At 36.2% G+C, this 17,561-nt stretch overlaps 4 protein-coding genes, 1 long non-coding RNA gene and 1 other non-coding gene across 7 annotated transcripts; 5 read left to right on the top strand and 1 right to left on the bottom strand.

Annotated features, from left to right (window-relative positions):
* Positions 1-639: 639 nt before the first annotated feature.
* Positions 640-1,813, top strand: LOC107423750 (RING-H2 finger protein ATL68). The gene has a single exon (XM_016033367.4). The coding sequence runs from the start codon at positions 946-948 to the stop codon at positions 1,537-1,539; it is 594 nt and encodes a 197-aa protein (XP_015888853.1). The 5' UTR covers positions 640-945; the 3' UTR covers positions 1,540-1,813.
* A 1,396-nt stretch (positions 1,814-3,209) lies between these two features.
* On the top strand, positions 3,210-6,445 carry LOC107423749 (probable methyltransferase At1g29790). Its single transcript, XM_048479008.2, has one exon. It carries the CDS (start codon positions 3,762-3,764, stop codon positions 5,178-5,180), a length of 1,419 nt encoding a protein of 472 aa, XP_048334965.2. The 5' UTR covers positions 3,210-3,761; the 3' UTR covers positions 5,181-6,445.
* Positions 6,285-8,550, top strand: LOC107423713 (reticulon-like protein B5). Its single transcript, XM_016033327.4, has 5 exons — positions 6,285-6,683; positions 7,220-7,400; positions 7,477-7,618; positions 7,791-7,860; positions 7,952-8,550. The coding sequence occupies exons 1-5, from the start codon at positions 6,476-6,478 to the stop codon at positions 8,119-8,121; spliced, it is 771 nt and encodes a 256-aa protein (XP_015888813.3). The 5' UTR covers positions 6,285-6,475; the 3' UTR covers positions 8,122-8,550.
* Positions 8,551-8,804: 254 nt separating this feature from the next.
* On the bottom strand, positions 8,805-14,592 carry LOC107423704 (golgin candidate 4). 2 transcript variants are annotated; one of them, XM_048479006.2, is made up of 15 exons: positions 14,208-14,592; positions 13,467-13,565; positions 13,140-13,268; positions 12,885-13,046; positions 12,494-12,611; positions 12,353-12,417; positions 12,073-12,237; positions 11,881-11,952; positions 11,578-11,715; positions 11,189-11,485; positions 10,972-11,037; positions 10,251-10,453; positions 9,850-9,904; positions 9,509-9,694; positions 8,805-9,413 (listed from the first exon to the last, which is right to left on the bottom strand). In XM_048479006.2, the coding sequence occupies exons 1-15, from the start codon at positions 14,430-14,432 to the stop codon at positions 9,075-9,077; spliced, it is 2,319 nt and encodes a 772-aa protein (XP_048334963.2). In that variant the 5' UTR covers positions 14,433-14,592; the 3' UTR covers positions 8,805-9,074. The 2 variants fall into 2 exon arrangements, with proteins under 2 accessions (XP_048334963.2, XP_048334962.2); XM_048479005.2 differs by having other exon boundaries at positions 11,578-11,718; positions 14,208-14,591.
* Positions 14,593-14,795: 203 nt separating this feature from the next.
* Positions 14,796-15,712, top strand: LOC125423794 (uncharacterized). Its single transcript, XR_007242450.2, has 2 exons — positions 14,796-15,207; positions 15,347-15,712. It is a non-coding gene; the product is annotated as an uncharacterized LOC125423794 (long non-coding RNA).
* LOC112492674 (small nucleolar RNA snoR145) lies at positions 15,544-15,696 on the top strand. The gene has a single exon (XR_003057121.2). It is a non-coding gene; the product is annotated as a small nucleolar RNA snoR145 (small nucleolar RNA).
* Positions 15,713-17,561: the final 1,849 nt, after the last annotated feature.

Genomic DNA, 17,561 nt, shown 5'->3' with positions numbered 1-17,561 from the left:
TTGCTGAATCATCTTCTTAATTGGTCTTTAATTAGTTATACTTTTCTGCCAAATCTAATTAGGAACACTTTTGACTTTTCCCTCCCTCCCCCCCACTGCTTTAGCTGGAAAAATTAAAGATTCTTAGATTCATGATTGGATTCTTTGTAAAAACGATCGAGTTTATGTTGTATAGTACAACTAATTCGCATCCATAAGATTGATTAGCTGCTAACTGAAAACTTTGTTTACAAGAAATTAGCGAATTCAGCGTCCAAAATATAACAAAAAAAGGAAAGGAACATAAAATCAAAAATTAAGATATCCATGTGAAGCCATTGACTTTTCGCAGGCAATTGATACCTGGGATATCCAATTGAACTGTCCATTCAATGGACATTATACCAACATTATGGGACAGGCCATCCAACTTTTTACCTCGGGACTTGAGAGTATGAAAAGAGTGAACAAATTGTCATGAACATTATTATTATTGACATTATGCAAATGAACAAAGTGTATAATTTTCATCGCAAAATCATAATACATAAAAAATAAAATAAAATAGTTATAGTAAAGTTAAAATGGACAGTAAAACTAAAAGAAAGCCCAATTGAAAACTGGCCCATCCATCATATTCAAGCCCAAACCCACTCACATCCATTTACTTATTTTATTTAACAGATTTATAAAATTGTTATGTAATGAATGGCATTGATTATTTTATACTTCTGGGTGGAAAGAAGAGAAGGAAGAAAGAAGGCAATATGCCCTTGGCGAGTTACCACCAATTTAATGCCCGTCTCTGTTTCCAAACGCAGTATTAAATGCAGCAGCTGGAGTGCCCACCCACCTTCCAAAATCCAAAAAAAAAATCTGTCCCAACTCTTCTCCATTCACCTCCTTAACAAAAAACAACACCAAACAAATGGCTAAAACCTCTCCAACTCCTCTCTCCCTCTCCCAATGTCCACCACCACCACTCCAAACCCAAACCCAAACCCAACCCCTAACTCCCCGACTTACCTCACCAATCTCGGCCTCGGCTACTCCATCGCCATCGCTCTCGGCTTCCTCGTCCTCCTCTCTACTCTCCTCCTCGCTTCCTACATCTGCTGCCGTGCCTCTCGCCACCGCTCTCCTCCCTCACAGACCAACAACACCTCAGATCCCAATCCTGCTCCCTCCGACGGCATTATGCTCCCCCGTATTATCTTTGTCGCTGAGGACGACGACCAGCGCGACGACGATGACTCCGCCGTCGTTGGTCTCGACCAGAGCGTCATAAACTCTTACCCCAAGTTCCCTTGGTCTAAGGACTTGGATAATAAGGAATCCACCTGTTCCATCTGTTTGTGTGAGTACAAAGATTTCGAGATGCTTCGGATGATGCCTGAGTGCAGGCACTACTTCCACCTCTGTTGCGTTGATGCGTGGCTTAAGCTTAACGGGTCCTGCCCCGTTTGCCGGAACTCGCCTCTGCCGACCCCTTTATCTACGCCTTTGCAGGAGGTCGTGCCGTTGTCTCAGTATGCCGCTGATCGTAGGCGGAGGAGATGATGATAATTGATGTTAGGGCATGCAGGGTTTTTTTTCTTTTCTTTTTTTTTTTTTGTTTTGGTGGTGGATTATTTGGGTTTGTTTTTCTTTTTAGTTCTCGTTGGTTGGTTTGTGGAAATGTAAATTTGTTTCTTTTTTGGATGGGTAGAGAGGGATAAAAGGTTCGAGCTTTTTTTATGAATGGATTGTAATATGGGTGTTTGGATTAGGTTATGCAGAAACAACTGTGTGTTAGCGTCACATTCGATTTGAAGAACAATTATTTTCTTTTAAACCTTTCAGTGATATACGTTTTTCCGTTCAATTTTTTTTGTGTATGCAGTGCAATTTCTCATATTGATTTGGTTTACATAATTGTGCATATGGGTTTCTGGTTTTGGGTTTTGCTGCATTTGTTGCTCATAAATTTGTACTACCGTTTTTGTATTGAATTCTCACGGTGTCTTTGATTTTTTGAGTTTCGAATTCATTTGACTTTGCCTGCTTTTGTCCAGTTCTTCCTCTTACCCATGTGATTACATAAAGAGGCAATGGCCCATGAACAGGACCATAGTGATTAAGACTCTGTTTCACTTCCTGACATTCATTTTTTATTCCTGCTTCGTACCATTTTTATTTTTGTTTGTTGTGGAGCTGAGACAGAAGTTGGGACACAGTGTACAACTACTACGTTTTGTTTAATTTTTTGATTTGGAAACTCCGTTGTGTTGGATTCTCGATTGATGTTCCTTTTTCTGTATCTCCTTTGGCATGGTCTAAATACGACTCTGTTTTTCGTAACTATCTTACATGAAATTTTGTCACTTCTATGTTTAGAGGGACTTCGAAGAAACATCATCTGATGGCGTTTTATGGGGATTTCGGCACCAAAAAGACAAAAGGATTTGATAAAGGAAACAGTTTCTTTTTTGGTTTCTCGAGTAGAGAGTTCCAGAGGATTTTGGATTTCGGACTCCATGAAAAGCCGTATAAAATGCTGATCAAGATTTCATTGATTCTCTCCAAAGAAAAATACGCGAGGAAGTTTGGTTGATAAATTCAACGCCTATTATTTTTTATCTGGCAACCAACCCGAGCCAATAAGCCACCGATAACTTCTCTTGTAATCAATCTACTCTGTTGCGTTTCCTGCGTTACAATCCTGCTTTTTTACTCCTGTGAGCAGGACAGATAAATTTTTATAAATATATAGATTGTGTATCTCGTTGTCATGATGCTTATCAAAATATTTGGCGATCTAAAGGCAAATATTTTTAGTTGTTCTAGAAAAAAAAAGGAAAAAAAGAAAAAGAAAAAAAAGAAGAAGATTAGTTTATTAAAGTCAATTCATGCATTGCCAGTGGCATGTTACTGAATAGCACCGTCATTTGTACAATAGGGATGCCTCCACCCTGGACTATAGGAACCTTCACAGTATATTAAAGGAGATATCTTAACTTTATTGGCTTACAATCTTAAATGTCCGACTTTATTTTGAATATTATGAAATTTAGTGAGAGTGTTTCTCTTATTATTATTATTATTATTATTATTATTATTATTATTATTATTAATTCTCCCTCAAAGACTTTGAATTTTTTTTGAATATTTTGGCAGTAGACAAAGGATCCTGTTTAGTCGCCCTGTTTTTGGTTTATTTTTTGTCCTTTTTGAATATATCAAAGAAATTCCGATATTCCTGTAAGAAAAGCGAAAGACTTTCAGATCCCAATGATCAATATGACAAGCCAAGCAGCTTAACAAGTGAATCCCACATCCCCATGTAAAAACGAAAACAGAATAAAAAGATGTGATTGCTGAAATGATTCTGATGGCTATGGCTGGAAAGTTGCTTGCCTCCCACTTCTAGTCAATAAAGCAACTTAGAATTTTGGTAGCATCCGGCAGAATGCCAATGCTATGTAGGACATACTGCTTTAAAACTAACCAGATGGGTGTTTGACTAATTGTATTTTTAAGCCACGGAAACTTCTTAAAACAGGAAACAAATGCATTCTGAGCTAACTTGGTAAAGTGCCAACGGATCACTTAGCAAGTAAAAAAACAAAAAAAAAAAAGAGTTACAAGAATAAGTCGAGCTTTGAAAAAAAAAAAAAAACCCATCTACCAAGAAGCTCCAGATTAAAAATTAAACTATTGCTCTGATCTCAAAGTTTTTCCAATCTCCGTTGTTGTTCATTTGTAGGATTTATTGGCTTCAAGTACTTCTCATTGATGCACATATGCGAAATCAAAGTTTCATGATGAAGTTAGGAAGAGTGGTTCACAGGTCGATCTTGATACTGGGTTCACTTGCAATTTTCATCTTGATCGCTGCTTTTACTAAATTTTACTATCCCACATCACATCTTGCAATCGATAATACCTTCTCATGCAGAGAAGAAAATAATTCTCACACGCAGAGCTGGAGTCAAACCCAAGCTGTGAGAATCACCTTTCAAACAGTCATTCAAAAAATCCAACAACAACTCGAAGAGATCAGAGTTTCACCTTTCACAAAGCAATCATCGTTGACATACAGTTCATTTCTTGCAGATATACTAGGCCTTATTGAGTCCATCCATGAAGCTCTGCCAGAGATAGAAGATTTAAACAGAGGAATCAAAGAGACCCATCCTCTGTTAAAACCCAAACAACGATCTGACGAGCCTGCTGATTATTTTCTAATAGAAGAGATTAGAAAATACGTGAAGATCAAACCCAACAGATTAAGAAAACAGAATTTCATGGGAGCCAATGGAACTTTCACCAGCATTGGACATGCTTGTTTTGCAATGAAGAAAGAGCTTGAAGAATACATGGACTACGATATTGGTGACATCTGCAACGACGATTGGAAACTTGCTCAGAAGCTTATGGTTCATGGATGCGATCCGCTACCAAGAAGAAGGTGTTTCTCTAGAGCTCCACAGCTATATGGTAAGCCATTTTCCATTAATGAGTCGTTGTGGAAGCTGCCTGAAAATAGAAATGTCCGATGGAGTCAGTATCGATGCAAGAACTTCACTTGCTTAGCCAGCAATTCAACTCGCAAAGGGTTCTACAAATGTTCAGATTGCTTCAATCTTTCACACCATGAACAACCAAGATGGATCAGACAAGAAAATCTAGACCCCGTTTCGAATCTGACAGCAGATTTTCTCATACCCCAAGTGCTTAAAATTAAGCCTGGAGAGATTAGAATTGGACTGGATTTCAGTGTAGGAACTGGGACATTTGCAGCAAGAATGAGGGAGTTCAATGTGACTGTAGTCTCTGCAAGTATTAATCTTGGTGCACCTTTTAATGAAATGATAGCTCTTCGAGGACTGGTCCCACTCTACCTGACTATAAATCAACGGCTGCCTTTCTTTGATAACACCCTTGATTTGATCCACACGACAAGATTTTTAGATGGGTGGATAGATTTTGTACTGCTAGACTTTGTTTTGTATGATTGGGACAGAGTTTTGAGGCCTGGAGGTTTGCTGTGGATAGACAGTTTCTTCTGTGCAAAGGAGGATTTGGGTGATTATTTGGAGGCGTTTAAGATGCTAAGATATAAGAAGCACACATGGGTTACTGTTCCAAAGGTTGATAAAGATGATAAAGAGGTCTTCTTTTCTGCTGTATTAGAGAAGCCTCCAAGACCGTTCAGATAATCACAGGTAAACAACATCAAACAGGTGTGGTACTCCACACTTGATTAGTTTCATTTAAACTCAAAATTATATATTTTGTTCCTTTTTTCTTCTCTATGTAGCTAAGATGAATATGCATAACTAATTATGATACTATTTGTATAATACATAAAGAATGTTTTTACAGGCTTATATAGCCTGCAGCTTTTTCTGCAGTGCCAATTTGAATATAGTGCAAATTCCAACTTTTTTTAAGCATGGCTTATAAACAGTAAAAAGAAGACCATAACATTACACTTATGTTGCTTCTGGGATTTGTATGGGCCTTCGAAATGTATCTGGACAGTTTATGATTTATAATCACGAGGTAGAGTTTTGGTGGTGTGATTGTGACTGTCTAATGTATTAGCACAGGCTCAGTGTTGCACATTCTTTGTACGTTTAGATTCTTCTACTGTGGGCCATCCCAATCAAAAAGCCCTCCGCTAAGATTCCATATATGCGTAAACTAAATATCCAATCCTGGTTAATGGATCACCACCACACAACTAAACTGGCATCCCATTACCATTTCAACACAAAAAACAAAATAAAATAAAAATAACCATATATATATATATATACCTGCTTTTTTCCTGCACACTTTATCATTGTTTTTAAAAATATATGGACCCTAAATTGATATATATTTTTTAAATCATTTTCATAACTCATATACAAAATAAGATATCTCTATTTATAAATTTAACCTGCTCATTGCAAATCTCAAAATATTCCAAAATCAAAAGGAGCTCCTCAGAAAAAAAAAAAGAAAAAGAAATAAAGCTATAAAAGATGTAATTGTCACTTGGGAAAGGAAGCAGCTCGTGTGACATTTTTACCCTCGGGACACCTGACGTGGAGCCTACTTTGGTGTGGGCCCCATCGACCACCCAAGAAAAAGCACTAGGCATCCACATCACCCATCTTTTCAATCTCTCGACCCCACGTGTCCCCATACCTTTCAACCGGGTCGGTGACTTTTCCTTAATCTCCACCGCCCATCGCTTCCTCCACGTATATAAGACGATATAGCTATTAACGCCGTCTAGACCCTAAGCTTTTTCCTGTATCAAAAAATCCAGATCACTGACCTCAGCTTCGTACTCAAACAAAAAATTCAACGGCCATGATCTAATGTGGTTATGGTTTTCCTGATCCTTTTTATATAGCCTCAGTGAACGTTCGGCCCCAAAACCCTACTGGTTTGTCACTGTTATTGTTTGTGAAGAATCGGGTAGTTTGCGTCGGAGTTTTTCGGATCGGGTCAGGTAGCAATGGCTGAGAAGCCCGAAAGTGTGGACTCGCCGGTGGAATCGGTGGTGGAGAAGATAAGCGAGAAGATCCACGCGCACGAAGACTCATCGTCTTCATCATCGGACTCGGATAACGAGAAACCGCCATCTCCGTCATCCGTGAAGGCCAAGGTTAACAGGCTTTTCGGGAGGGAGAGACCGGTGCACCATATTTTTGGTGGAGGAAAGCGTACGTACTCTCTCTCCCTCTCTCTCTCTCTCTCTCTCTCTCTCTCTATTAAAAATGTAACGCTGGGAGATAAGGAAAGTGAGCTTTTGATTCGGGTTTTTATTCTATTGTGTGTTTTTCATTTCCGTTTAACCCTGAAAGTTTAAAGCTGAGTTTGGATGCTTAGAAAATTCAGCGAAAGATATAGGAGATGTTAACTTTCAGTTGATTAGTGCTGTTTGGTGCTGTTTTTGCCTATTTTTCTTGTCGTCTGCTTTGGGCGAATCATAGTACTAAACGGAGCCCGGGTACTATTTATGATCATTTGGACGATAAGGCTTAGTTTTCTTTATTACTAGGGAAAAAAAAATTCCGTCGAATTTCTCTCCGTCAAAAATATTATGGAATAATTTGAATTTTAGCCAGTTTTCTTTAGGAAAATACACTTACATTTTGGTTCTTTTTACGTAATAATTAGATCCAAACCAATTGTTGCCCAGTTGTTGCCTTGTAGCTCTCTGTCTCTGAGTTTTTGGTTATCCATCATTTTGGTGCAGCTGCTGACGTACTATTGTGGAGAAATAAGAAGATTTCAGCAGGTTTTCTTGCCGGAGCCACTGCAATTTGGGCCTTTTTTGAATTGCTTGAATACCACCTCCTTACTCTTGTTTGTCACATTTTGATTGTCGCCCTCGCAATCTTGTTCTTATGGTCCAATGCCCATACTTTTATCCACAAGTAAGATTGATTTCATAGTTTATCTAACTGGTCTGCTTATTCTTCTTCATTGGCTAATAGTTTTAATATATTCTAGGACTCCACCTCGTATTCCTCAAGTTCATATTCCCGAGGAACCGTGGCTGCAGGTGGCTTCCACACTGAGCAATGAAATTAACAGGGTTTTTGCAGTCTTGCGGAATATTGCGTCTGGAAGAGATTTGAAGAAATTTCTCATTGTATGTATTTTTAATGTCCGATAAGGTGTTTGATGAAAAGTAAAGCTCCACTATTTGTTTGAATTATAGCATTTATTATTTAACTTGTCCATGAATCCTGTTCAAATGTTTTTGTATCTTGGTTAGACTGAATTTGAAATCTTTCAGCAGTAACATTTTGTTGTGGATGCAGGTTATTGCTGGCTTGTGGATTCTATCAATTGTGGGGAGCTGGGTTAATTTCTTAACCTTGTTCTACATATGTAATGACTATGACAACTTGGTCTTTCAATCTTCTATCTAGTATTTCCTTGAATGTTTTACTAGATTCTGATATTTTGATATTGGAAACAGCTTTCGTTTTACTGCACACTGTGCCTGTTCTGTACGAGAAGCATGAACACAAGGTTGACCCATTAGCAGAGAAGGCTAGCATTGAGCTCAAAAAGCGATATGCGGTGTTTGATGAAAAGGTTTTGAGTAAGATCCCAAGGGGTCCTCTGAAAGATAAGAAAAGGGCTTAGAGATGAGATGCTCTGGATGTAGACATTTGGGTATCTTCTGGTTTTGTAGCTTGTGATGTTCGTCTTTTTTTCCTCAGTCTGCTAAGGCCCTTCTTTCTTCTTGCCTGCTCTATGCTGTTCAAATTGTATGGTTTGTTGTTTGGTCTTTTGGTCTTTTGGTCTTTTGGTCTTTTGGTCTTTTGGTGGTCGTAGTTTTCCGTTGTAGGTTTCATTCTAATGCATATTCGAGCAGCTTTTAGGAAAGCAAAGCAAGCAACTTAACAATGGTTGAATTTTTGTTGAAACTTATGTATTTGGATATATGTGGTGTCTTGTACATGGATATGTCCTCAATGCAATGCTGGATATGTTAATAATTGAAAATCGCTGTTAAATTTATGAACCTGAATGAAAAAGTACTTGCTGGAATTTCATCAGCAATTTTGTCAACGCATTATAGGAGCATGAAATCTGCACATTGTGATCCCTCCATACGTGTAACTCTGCTATTATAAAATAATACTATGTAGTGAATATGAAAAATTCATGCTATAGCTCCCAAAGCCGTTCCATTCCGGTATAAGAAAATAAAATATCCGCCAGGTGTAGATAAGAAGCGTTCCATGTTCGACTCTGGTAAACTTGAGATATGTCCAAGAAATTAAAAAAATTAAAAATAAAAAAGCCAAGGCCAACGTACGACAGTCGTGAATATTTGATGCTTTCATTATTTTTGTATAATTAAAATTCACATTGCACGAGCTAGCTTTTTGGTAAATACATTGCACGCGAGTTCTCAGTCCTGAAGTTGAACGCGAAAGCACTAGGCTATCCCAAACAACATGGGAAAGCTGCTATGCAATAAACCGGATCGGTATGAAAGAATTGAATCAACAAAAGATCGCATGGCTACAACATCAACAAATCATATTCTTCTATACCTTTGATTAAATACATCATGAAAAATATTTTCATTACTTTGGAAGCCGTCTTGAGCTATTAAAATTGCTTTCTGATGACGTCAGAGGTACAGTTGAGAACTCGGAATCTGAATGTTCAGACTGCCGAAAATTACTGTGGAAGGGAAAGTGACCTGAGTTGTGGCTTGTGGACAAATTTGTTCTCGAGAAACCAGGAGCAGGGTGAGTATCCATTGCACTTGCTCTATGGTCTTGCACGTGTGAACCAGCACTCGCACTTTTGGGGCTTTTGAATGACTCTTCCTTGCTTCTGCCGGGATCATCCATGGATTCTCTCCTCTCTCTCTCTTCATTTTCCTTGAGAAGAAAATCAACCCACAGATCTGCAAAGGACTGGACGACAAGCAAACAATTGTGACAAAAATGAACTTTTCCTTGTTCGGAGACAGCACAGAAACCAGAATGCTTGCGTGGAGTTCAACTTGTACCTGATTGTCAGATGCCATGTTTGCAGCCCCTTCAGCCGGACTTCCTCCTAAAATGCCACCAACCAGGCGGCCAGGTAAACCTAATACTCCCCGAACAACACCTTTGCCTGCACCCTGTTGAGCAAGACCAATTCTCTGCTTATCCTCATCAGAGAATCCCAGCATACGAACCATAAGATCCAGAACCTAGATTCCAAATATGCAATAAAATCACATGAGCCCAGAAGTAGGAAAAACATAACAAGACATCATTCACTTCACTCGTTAAGGAAGAATGGGATTTTTTTTTTTATTTTAATAGTTTTGCATCCTGAAACTATTCCTATTAAAGACATCTGTACCTCTTTACTGTGATTTCTCTGGAAGTAGGTTACCAGTAATTTGATCACAATGCGTCTGCATCGATACCAATGACTATTAGTAAAACTCAGCCATAAATGATGGAAGGAAGCAGCACAAAAATGAAGCAAATATACAATTTGCTATACAACAAATGTAGATACAAAAGAATTGAACAATAAATTTACAATTGGAAAGCTACTCTAAACAAATTTAAGAATTAAAAGTAAAGAATTTCAAAGCTGTTTTTCGTTCATTTAGAAGGGATCCAAAACAAAGAGGCATGAATCTCATACCCCCATAAAATGGAGAGAATTTCTAAATTCCAAAATTGATAAGGTATTAAAATATCAAGTGATTGCAGAAAAGTAAGAAACTTAATTAAAAATTAAGAAAAACCAACCTGTCAACAAGATAATCTGAATCAATTGACATCCTATTAAGCCTGGTCATACTCTGCTCAACAGCTCGGCGTAGCTTTGCATTGTCTTCCTCGAGCTTATTTACTCTGTTTTTCCAATCTGCTAGAATCCTTTCAGATTGTGAGAGGTGGGACAAAATTTCCTCCTTTTCCCTCTTCGATACCTCTGCCTGATGATCTGCATTCTGAAAATAACAAGCAACCTTTAGTGTTAAGAATAAAATTTAACCAGACATTTGCCAATTACAAAAGGACAAACCTTTAAAAATATATAAAGTATCTAAGACAAATTTGGAATACAAAAAATTCTTCTCCCATAATTAGATCTGGAAAATCCAAAATGGAATTACAACTAAAATGTTATGAATGACAAAATTAGTGGCTTTCTGGCACACTAAGAAATCTTCAAACAGAAAAGTTAAATCTTGGTTCAACCAAGCTTCACTTCTTCTTTCCCTTCCCTTTGGTCTAGTTGCTATACTCTCTCTGAGCAACAATAAAAAATCTTCAAATTTAGAAGTTCAATTGATTTCTAACCACATCTATTGCTATACTCTATCTGAGCAACATTAAAAAATTTCAAATTAGAAGTTCAACCCTGATTTCTAACCACATCTATTCCTCATTTTTTTGGCCCAAAAAAAAAAAGATGAATCGATTTATAAACAAGGCACACTAAATAATACAAGTGTGAGAATCTTACTTTTAGCAGCTCAGAAAGTCTGGCCAATTCTTCTCTTGCCCGAGCCAAGTCACCTTCCAAATGTTCCTACCATCCAAAAAATGGCAAAAAAAGTAAGCACATACATACATTATACTGGCATAGAAACACTACAATATGAAAAGTCATAGCTACATGAACCAACTGCATAACTATGTATCCTAGAAAGCAAACAAATTGAGGATTTTCATTTTCATACCTTAGCTTCAATTTCAGCATAATACTGACCAAGAGCAGTTTGAAGATTTAGAAGTTCAACATTCTTGGCATCTATTGTCCGCATGCAGTTTGCAAGTTTCCTATTCAGGTCATCGATAAGTTCCTTTGATTTCTGAATTTCACTGTTATTGTTTATCTTAACTTCCTCCTGACTAGCAACTGCTTGCTTCAGAGCTTTCTCCAGATGTAATATTTGAGCCCTTTGGTATTCATTATTTTCACGTAGTTCTTCAATAAGTTTGCAGTCTTCATCCATTTTTTCTGACTCTTCAGATTCCTAAGCAATAATACAACAACAAATTCCAACTTTAAGTACTGGAAGTTTGAAACTTAAAAGAGCATGAGACAAGATTTTTACAGACATGCAACCTTTTCTAACAAATGCTGCTTGAGACGGGCCAATTCTTGTAAAGCTTTATCCCTTTCAGAGCAAATTTCCTTTATCTCATTATTCAATTTTTGCAAAGATAGCTCCATTTCTTCCTTTCCAGGAAAACTTTCTGATATCTTCTGGGAAAACCAAATGAAAAGAACGAAGAAAAATAGAAAGGAAAAAAGAGACATCAGAAGCAAGATCTCATAAGAAGCTTATGCAACAGATACACAAAGACTCAAGAAAAGGAGAAATGAAGGGAGGGAAAGAAAGGAAGAGTACTACATATGGATACCCACCTCATTCAAAGTTTTATTGTCAGTTGAGATCCTGCACGCTTCCAAAGCAGCCACAAGTTCATTATTCTCAGTCTATACAAGATAACCATTAGAGTCAATGAGAATCCAATATAGTGAAAGCAAGAATATAATTTTTTTTGGCAATGGATATGGAAACTTGTCAAATAAACGTCTAAAGCACATTATACCTACTTTTAGACTAGCATTTTCCTTTTCTAGAGTTGTAATTGAGCTCTTCAAATTTTCTATGTCATCTGCACCTTCATCCTCACGTCTATTCAACTCCGTTTGCAATCTTCTTATTTCAGATATTTTCTCATTCAAATCATTTTGTAGTTTGCTTGTCTCACTAAAGGCCTACAAACAAATAACAGACATGACATGTCAAATGGTTAGGCACAAATCACAAAAAATAATGACAGAAAAATATGAACTATTCTACAACTCAAATTCTGAGGCAATTTCAACTCACTTTGTCTCTCTCCATTTTTAAGGATTTGAGCTCCCCCTGGAAAGACTCATTCAAATTCCTTTCCTCTGAGATTGAGAGAAGAAATCAGACAACATATTCAACATAAGATCATTCATGAATCTTCATAGTACAGAATTGAACCTTGCAATTTCATCTCTATATTTTCCAGCTGTTCACGTTCTTTTCCAAGCTCCATTCGCAATTGTTTCATCTCAGCTGCCTGAGACCTATTATTCTCTTCTATAAAATCTGCAAACTCCTAGAAGGCATTCATACATCTGTTGTCAAGACGTATAGACAGACCAAGATGTTCTACACACATAGGACAGGTGCTACTGTAAGACATGCTAATAATAACAACCAAGTATTTTTTTTTCTTTTTTTCTTTTTTTTTTTTTCAAAATTTAGTATGCAGATCCAAGCTAAATACAAACCAGGGATGAAAAAGACAAATTTAATAATAAATATACTCACTGAAACTCATCCTCAAAGTATAGCTAAATAAATTACAACAGAATACCAAGTGCATTACCCTTTCTTTCCCCTGCATATTTTGATGTTGAGCAGTATGTGAAATTCCATTGCCCATTCCATCCACTTTAGAGACACCACCATTATGGATTTGGTTTCCAGGATATCGATTTTTTGCTTGAGTTGTAAATTTATGCTGTCGATTTGATGACCGATCATCACCCTGCATAAGTTCCAAATTGAATCACCAGCTAATCCGGTCAATTACGTACAAGAAATAATGTAAGTTACAATCACTTTAAGGAATAGTTACTACCTTCAGTGCATTGGTGCCATTTGTTGATGTTTTAGAACTGTCACTTCCAGATGCATTCAGAGATGCAGTAGTTGCGTCCAAAGTTTGTCTTAAAGAGCCATTTTCTTTGTTCAATCTGGAAATGTGGTCCTGCCAAATGCAGCACAGGATCGAACAAAAGAAGGGTATGTAAACATGTCAAAAGCCATGCAATTAATTGCTCGAAAACAAATTTTATAAAATTCTGTGTATGTACAAGTCCAATTAAGATTCCCACAATGAAACATTGGGCAAAAGGGGAGACAAGTAAATCACAACACAAAACCCTATTTCAAATTCATGGAATACCTCTTTTTCCTTGAGTAAAGCTGCATAATTTTTTGATAGTGTTTTAATTTCTGCCTCTGATTCCTGAAGCCTCTTAATTTCTGCTTTGTATTGTTCAATCTACAAAAAAATATAAACTTAATTAGAAAATATAATTCAACAGAAAATACGGCAAGAAAATTTACATAGCAGCAGCAAAGCAAATTAGAAAAGAAATTAACAAATAAAGTCCAGAGACCAATCACAACGGTATTATTGAACACCAGTATAAGGAAAATTTTGCAGATTTTGCACTATCGTCTTACAAGCACAAGATGGGCCTGAACCAATTAAATCCTACTTCTTAACATGTAAAAACCCAAAACGTATCGGTTGTAAGAATGTAACAACCATATGTACATTGCATTGTTATCAAAAAATTATGCACAAAACAGCTGTTTATATTTATCGATATTGACCTCACAAAAGAAATTAACTAATTTAACTTACGTATAAACTTCATTATTTAGCTCTTCCCAGGTTATACACTCAAGATTGAAATAAAATGCAATTTTACATTATAAAAATTCGAAATAAATAGGACATTATTGGCTCCAATGTACCATTTGAACTCCTAAGCCACGGCGAGATACTCAATAATCAACGGTTCGCTTATCCATTAAGACTTCATCTAACCAACCAATCACAGACTCACCCAAAAATCAGTTTTTCAGAAACTGATCGTTCACACAATGATCCAAACCAGGAAACCAGTATTCATACCTCAGGATTGCGAGGCGAATCGATCCCATTTGCAAGCGGCGAGCGCATGGCCGACTTGGAATGCGCGAAGCTGTGGGAATTCCTGCGATCAGAAACCGGGGAAGCTTCACGGCCATTAATGGACCCATAGATCTCGAACTCTTCGTCATCATCTTCTTCGTCGTGCACATCGTGTGCAATCTTATTCAGGTTCTCCTTCAGATTGGCTATGGTGCCCCACATCATTCAAAACCCTCACCACCACAACGCTCAAAACCACTGTGTATGTTATAAAATTGCGGCTTTGAAGAAGAAGAAGCTCTGTATTTGAGAAAAATCGAGAGGAAAGTGCCCGCGTTGGCGTGTCGGGGAAGATCGAATGGAAAATATGAAATTTGGTAGATCTGGACAACAGGATTGGAGTTTCAAGAGTTAAAAAAAATATAAATATAAATATAAAACAAATAAATAATTAATTGTTTTCGTTTGTGGGAGAAGGACACGTTATGTTCTGGATAAATAATAACAAAACAATTGGGCCGTTACTCGGCTTTTCTTCTTCTTCTTCTTCTTTAAAGATTTACCAGGCCCAACGGGTAAATAAATCCCCGCTAATTCTTTTAAAAATGGTAAAAGAAAAAAACTAATTTTACAAGCACCAGGCGGTAACCTTCGTCATCTCCCGGGAAAATAATAAACAACGAACTTGGAAAAAGTATAACCATCGGACGGTCCAGATTCATTACGACACTTTAGACTTTTGCTATATAGTGGGGTGGGGTTGCATCTATTAGCCGCGTCTTCGTTACGGGGAATATTGTCAACATTGTAGAGGTCTAGGGTTTTGCTTCCATCCCCCGCCGTCTCTTTTCGCTATCCTCTTTCCCTCATTTTTTTTTTTTTTGTTCTTCCTTCTCCGCCGTTTCAATACGTTTAATAAAAGATCTTATATTTGATGCGATGAAGAAAGTGTTGTGGAATAAAATGATCGATTGCCTTTGCAAGATGAATATACAATTCGGTTCGTATTCACTGAGCATCAATATCATCATCTTCTTCTTATTTTTCTTTTTTCTTTTCTTATTTTTTTATTTTTTTATTTTTGAATGAATGAATGTAAGTTTTTTTCTGGTTTTTATGCGTCCCCAACCGAACCGAAGGACCTATGGAGGAAGCGCGATGCAAAAACGGTGCGCTTTTATCCAAGTTTGCCTTCGAAAAATAAGTACCGAAAGCAGATCACGGAATCTATATATTTTCTTATGGGTATGGATTTCGGTTTTGTTTTGTGATCTAATTTTCGAACACTTAATTTCCATTGAAAATTATTTTTCATATGTGAACTACTTCTGAAGTAAAGCGAAGGTCCCAGCGGAGAGGTAATGGACTCTGACATTGAGACCTCTCCAACACTAACTTATGTATCCTTCGCACAATCACTCGCCGAATCGTAAGATGCCCAGAATTTTCTCACATTTTTGGAGCATCTGGAACCCTCGGCTATATAATATATTTAAAGTTTCCGATCGTCTTCTTTCTTTTTGGAAAAATAATCTGCAGTATTAAGAAACATTGAAATTTCTTTTGCACAAATCGAATAATTTAAAATGCAACTTTGGAAGATTTTTGGTTTTTTAAGATAGAAATGCCAAGTAAAAAATGAGGAGACGATGAGGGCTTAGCATTAAGAGTAAGGAGGGGGAAAAGAAAAATAAATAAATAAACGGGGCATTTTGAAGTCTCTCAAAAGCCAAGTTTGAATAAAACATAGATCCCAAATTTACGAAACTAACAAAACCATAATTGACTCGAGGTCTAAATTCTAACGACAAGTTATTATATGTAAAATTTTTAATTAACACACTGTCAATCAACCTTTTAAGAATTTCAATTTTTGTTGAGGGAACAAAATGGACTAGAACAGCATGTAACCGATTCTGACCACCGGATATATTCTCTTTTTCAACTCATCTGCTTAAAGTAGTCAAATTTGCTTCATCTATACAACCTGAAAGCCCGGATGCCGAAGTTACTAGTAAATAAGATTAGCAAGCAGTAAATATAACAATTTAACTACATCATAAAATTACATATATGACAGATTCGAAGTTCTTGAAAATTATGAGATGATTATGCAAAGCACTTCCTTTTTAGTTTCCGCCAAAGCTTGTTATATTTTATCCACAAAAAAAAAAAAAAAAAAAAAAAAAAAAAAAAAACCAAAGCTTGTTATGTTTTGAATATCTTATTTTATTTGTTAATCCGATTACAGCCACAAGGTTCTTCCTCCCAGGAAGACATTACATCTGTAACTCTTAGAGCGTGCAGCTTTCTGCTGAAAATAACATTTGGGATTTTACAAATTAAACCTCTTTATCTTTCAAAAGTTTGGAGAGCTCATATCAACCATTATTAGACCTAATTAACAACATCTTCATCTTCTACATACCCTTTCCATCTTTGATCACCACCATGGAGCTCGTTCTGCTTGTCAATAATAATTCAGTTATAACTGAATAACCTAACCACCTAACCAGCAGAGCTAGTCTTGAAGACGAATTATTTGTTGAATATAGTCTTGAAGACAATTGCTTAAATGCAACAAGCATGCATGCATGCTATAATTCAACGAGCTGCTAAACACAACTAACTAATAAAACGGATAGATGAAACTCTACTAAATGCTTTAATACCTTACTAAGAAAATGAATCATACTTCGCTATGCTTTTAATTGCTAGACTGGAACAGAAAATTTGATTCGGCCTAAATTTTTAACTTCTTATATCCATTAGTTGCAGAATGAAGAGAGAGTCAGATAATCTAATAAATTTCTTGGACATTTCTTTATATATATATATATATATATACTAGGTTTGGCCACGCACGTGATTTAATATAAAATTTAGATATCTAATAGTTTATATAAAATATTTTTAATAAAAAAATTTTATGATTGGTATGATACAATAATTTGAAAATCGTCTATTTACTAATTATTTTTTTAATTTTATATTAATAGAAAGGAGCAAAATTTATTTGAATAAAATAATCATATAAAGCATTTCATGAAGAGTGATTTATTTTTGTAAAAAATAGAACATTTTTTTACTAAGCAAAAAATTAAATAAACAGTAAAAATACAAAGTACTTGCATTATAAATGATGATATTTTAGCACAATTAATATTTTTATAAGATAATTGCAAAATTTAATAGAAAAATATATAATATTTAAACTATTTTCTATTACACTTGCATTTTACAAAATATTAATGTTAGTGCTATTATTGTAGGATATTAAAAATAAAGTATTTTGTAATAGTATACAAAAAGTTACAATTGTCTATCATTCCAATATTGACGTAAAGAATATTT

The sequence above is a fragment of the Ziziphus jujuba genome, chromosome 7, assembly GCF_031755915.1.
Source record: "Ziziphus jujuba cultivar Dongzao chromosome 7, ASM3175591v1".
NCBI classification, from domain to species: domain Eukaryota; kingdom Viridiplantae; phylum Streptophyta; class Magnoliopsida; order Rosales; family Rhamnaceae; genus Ziziphus; species Ziziphus jujuba.
This window is presented reverse-complemented; position numbering and strand designations above follow the sequence as displayed.

Coding starts and splice junctions, on each gene's coding strand:
- LOC107423749 (XM_048479008.2), top strand. CDS start 3,762: ATGCGAAATCAAAGTTTCATGATGAAGTTAGGAAGAGTGGTTCACAGG.
- LOC107423750 (XM_016033367.4), top strand. CDS start 946: ATGTCCACCACCACCACTCCAAACCCAAACCCAAACCCAACCCCTAAC.
- LOC107423704 (XM_048479005.2), bottom strand. CDS start 14,432: ATGATGTGGGGCACCATAGCCAATCTGAAGGAGAACCTGAATAAGATT. Junction 12,418..12,493: donor TATAGAGATGAAATTGCAAG/GTTCAATTCTGT, acceptor TCTCAATCTCAG/AGGAAAGGAATTTGAATGAG. Junction 11,486..11,577: donor AGCAGCATTTGTTAGAAAAG/GTTGCATGTCTG, acceptor ATTATTGCTTAG/GAATCTGAAGAGTCAGAAAA.
- LOC107423713 (XM_016033327.4), top strand. CDS start 6,476: ATGGCTGAGAAGCCCGAAAGTGTGGACTCGCCGGTGGAATCGGTGGTG. Junction 7,619..7,790: donor ATTTGAAGAAATTTCTCATT/GTATGTATTTTT, acceptor TTGTGGATGCAG/GTTATTGCTGGCTTGTGGAT. Junction 7,861..7,951: donor CTTAACCTTGTTCTACATAT/GTAATGACTATG, acceptor TATTGGAAACAG/CTTTCGTTTTACTGCACACT.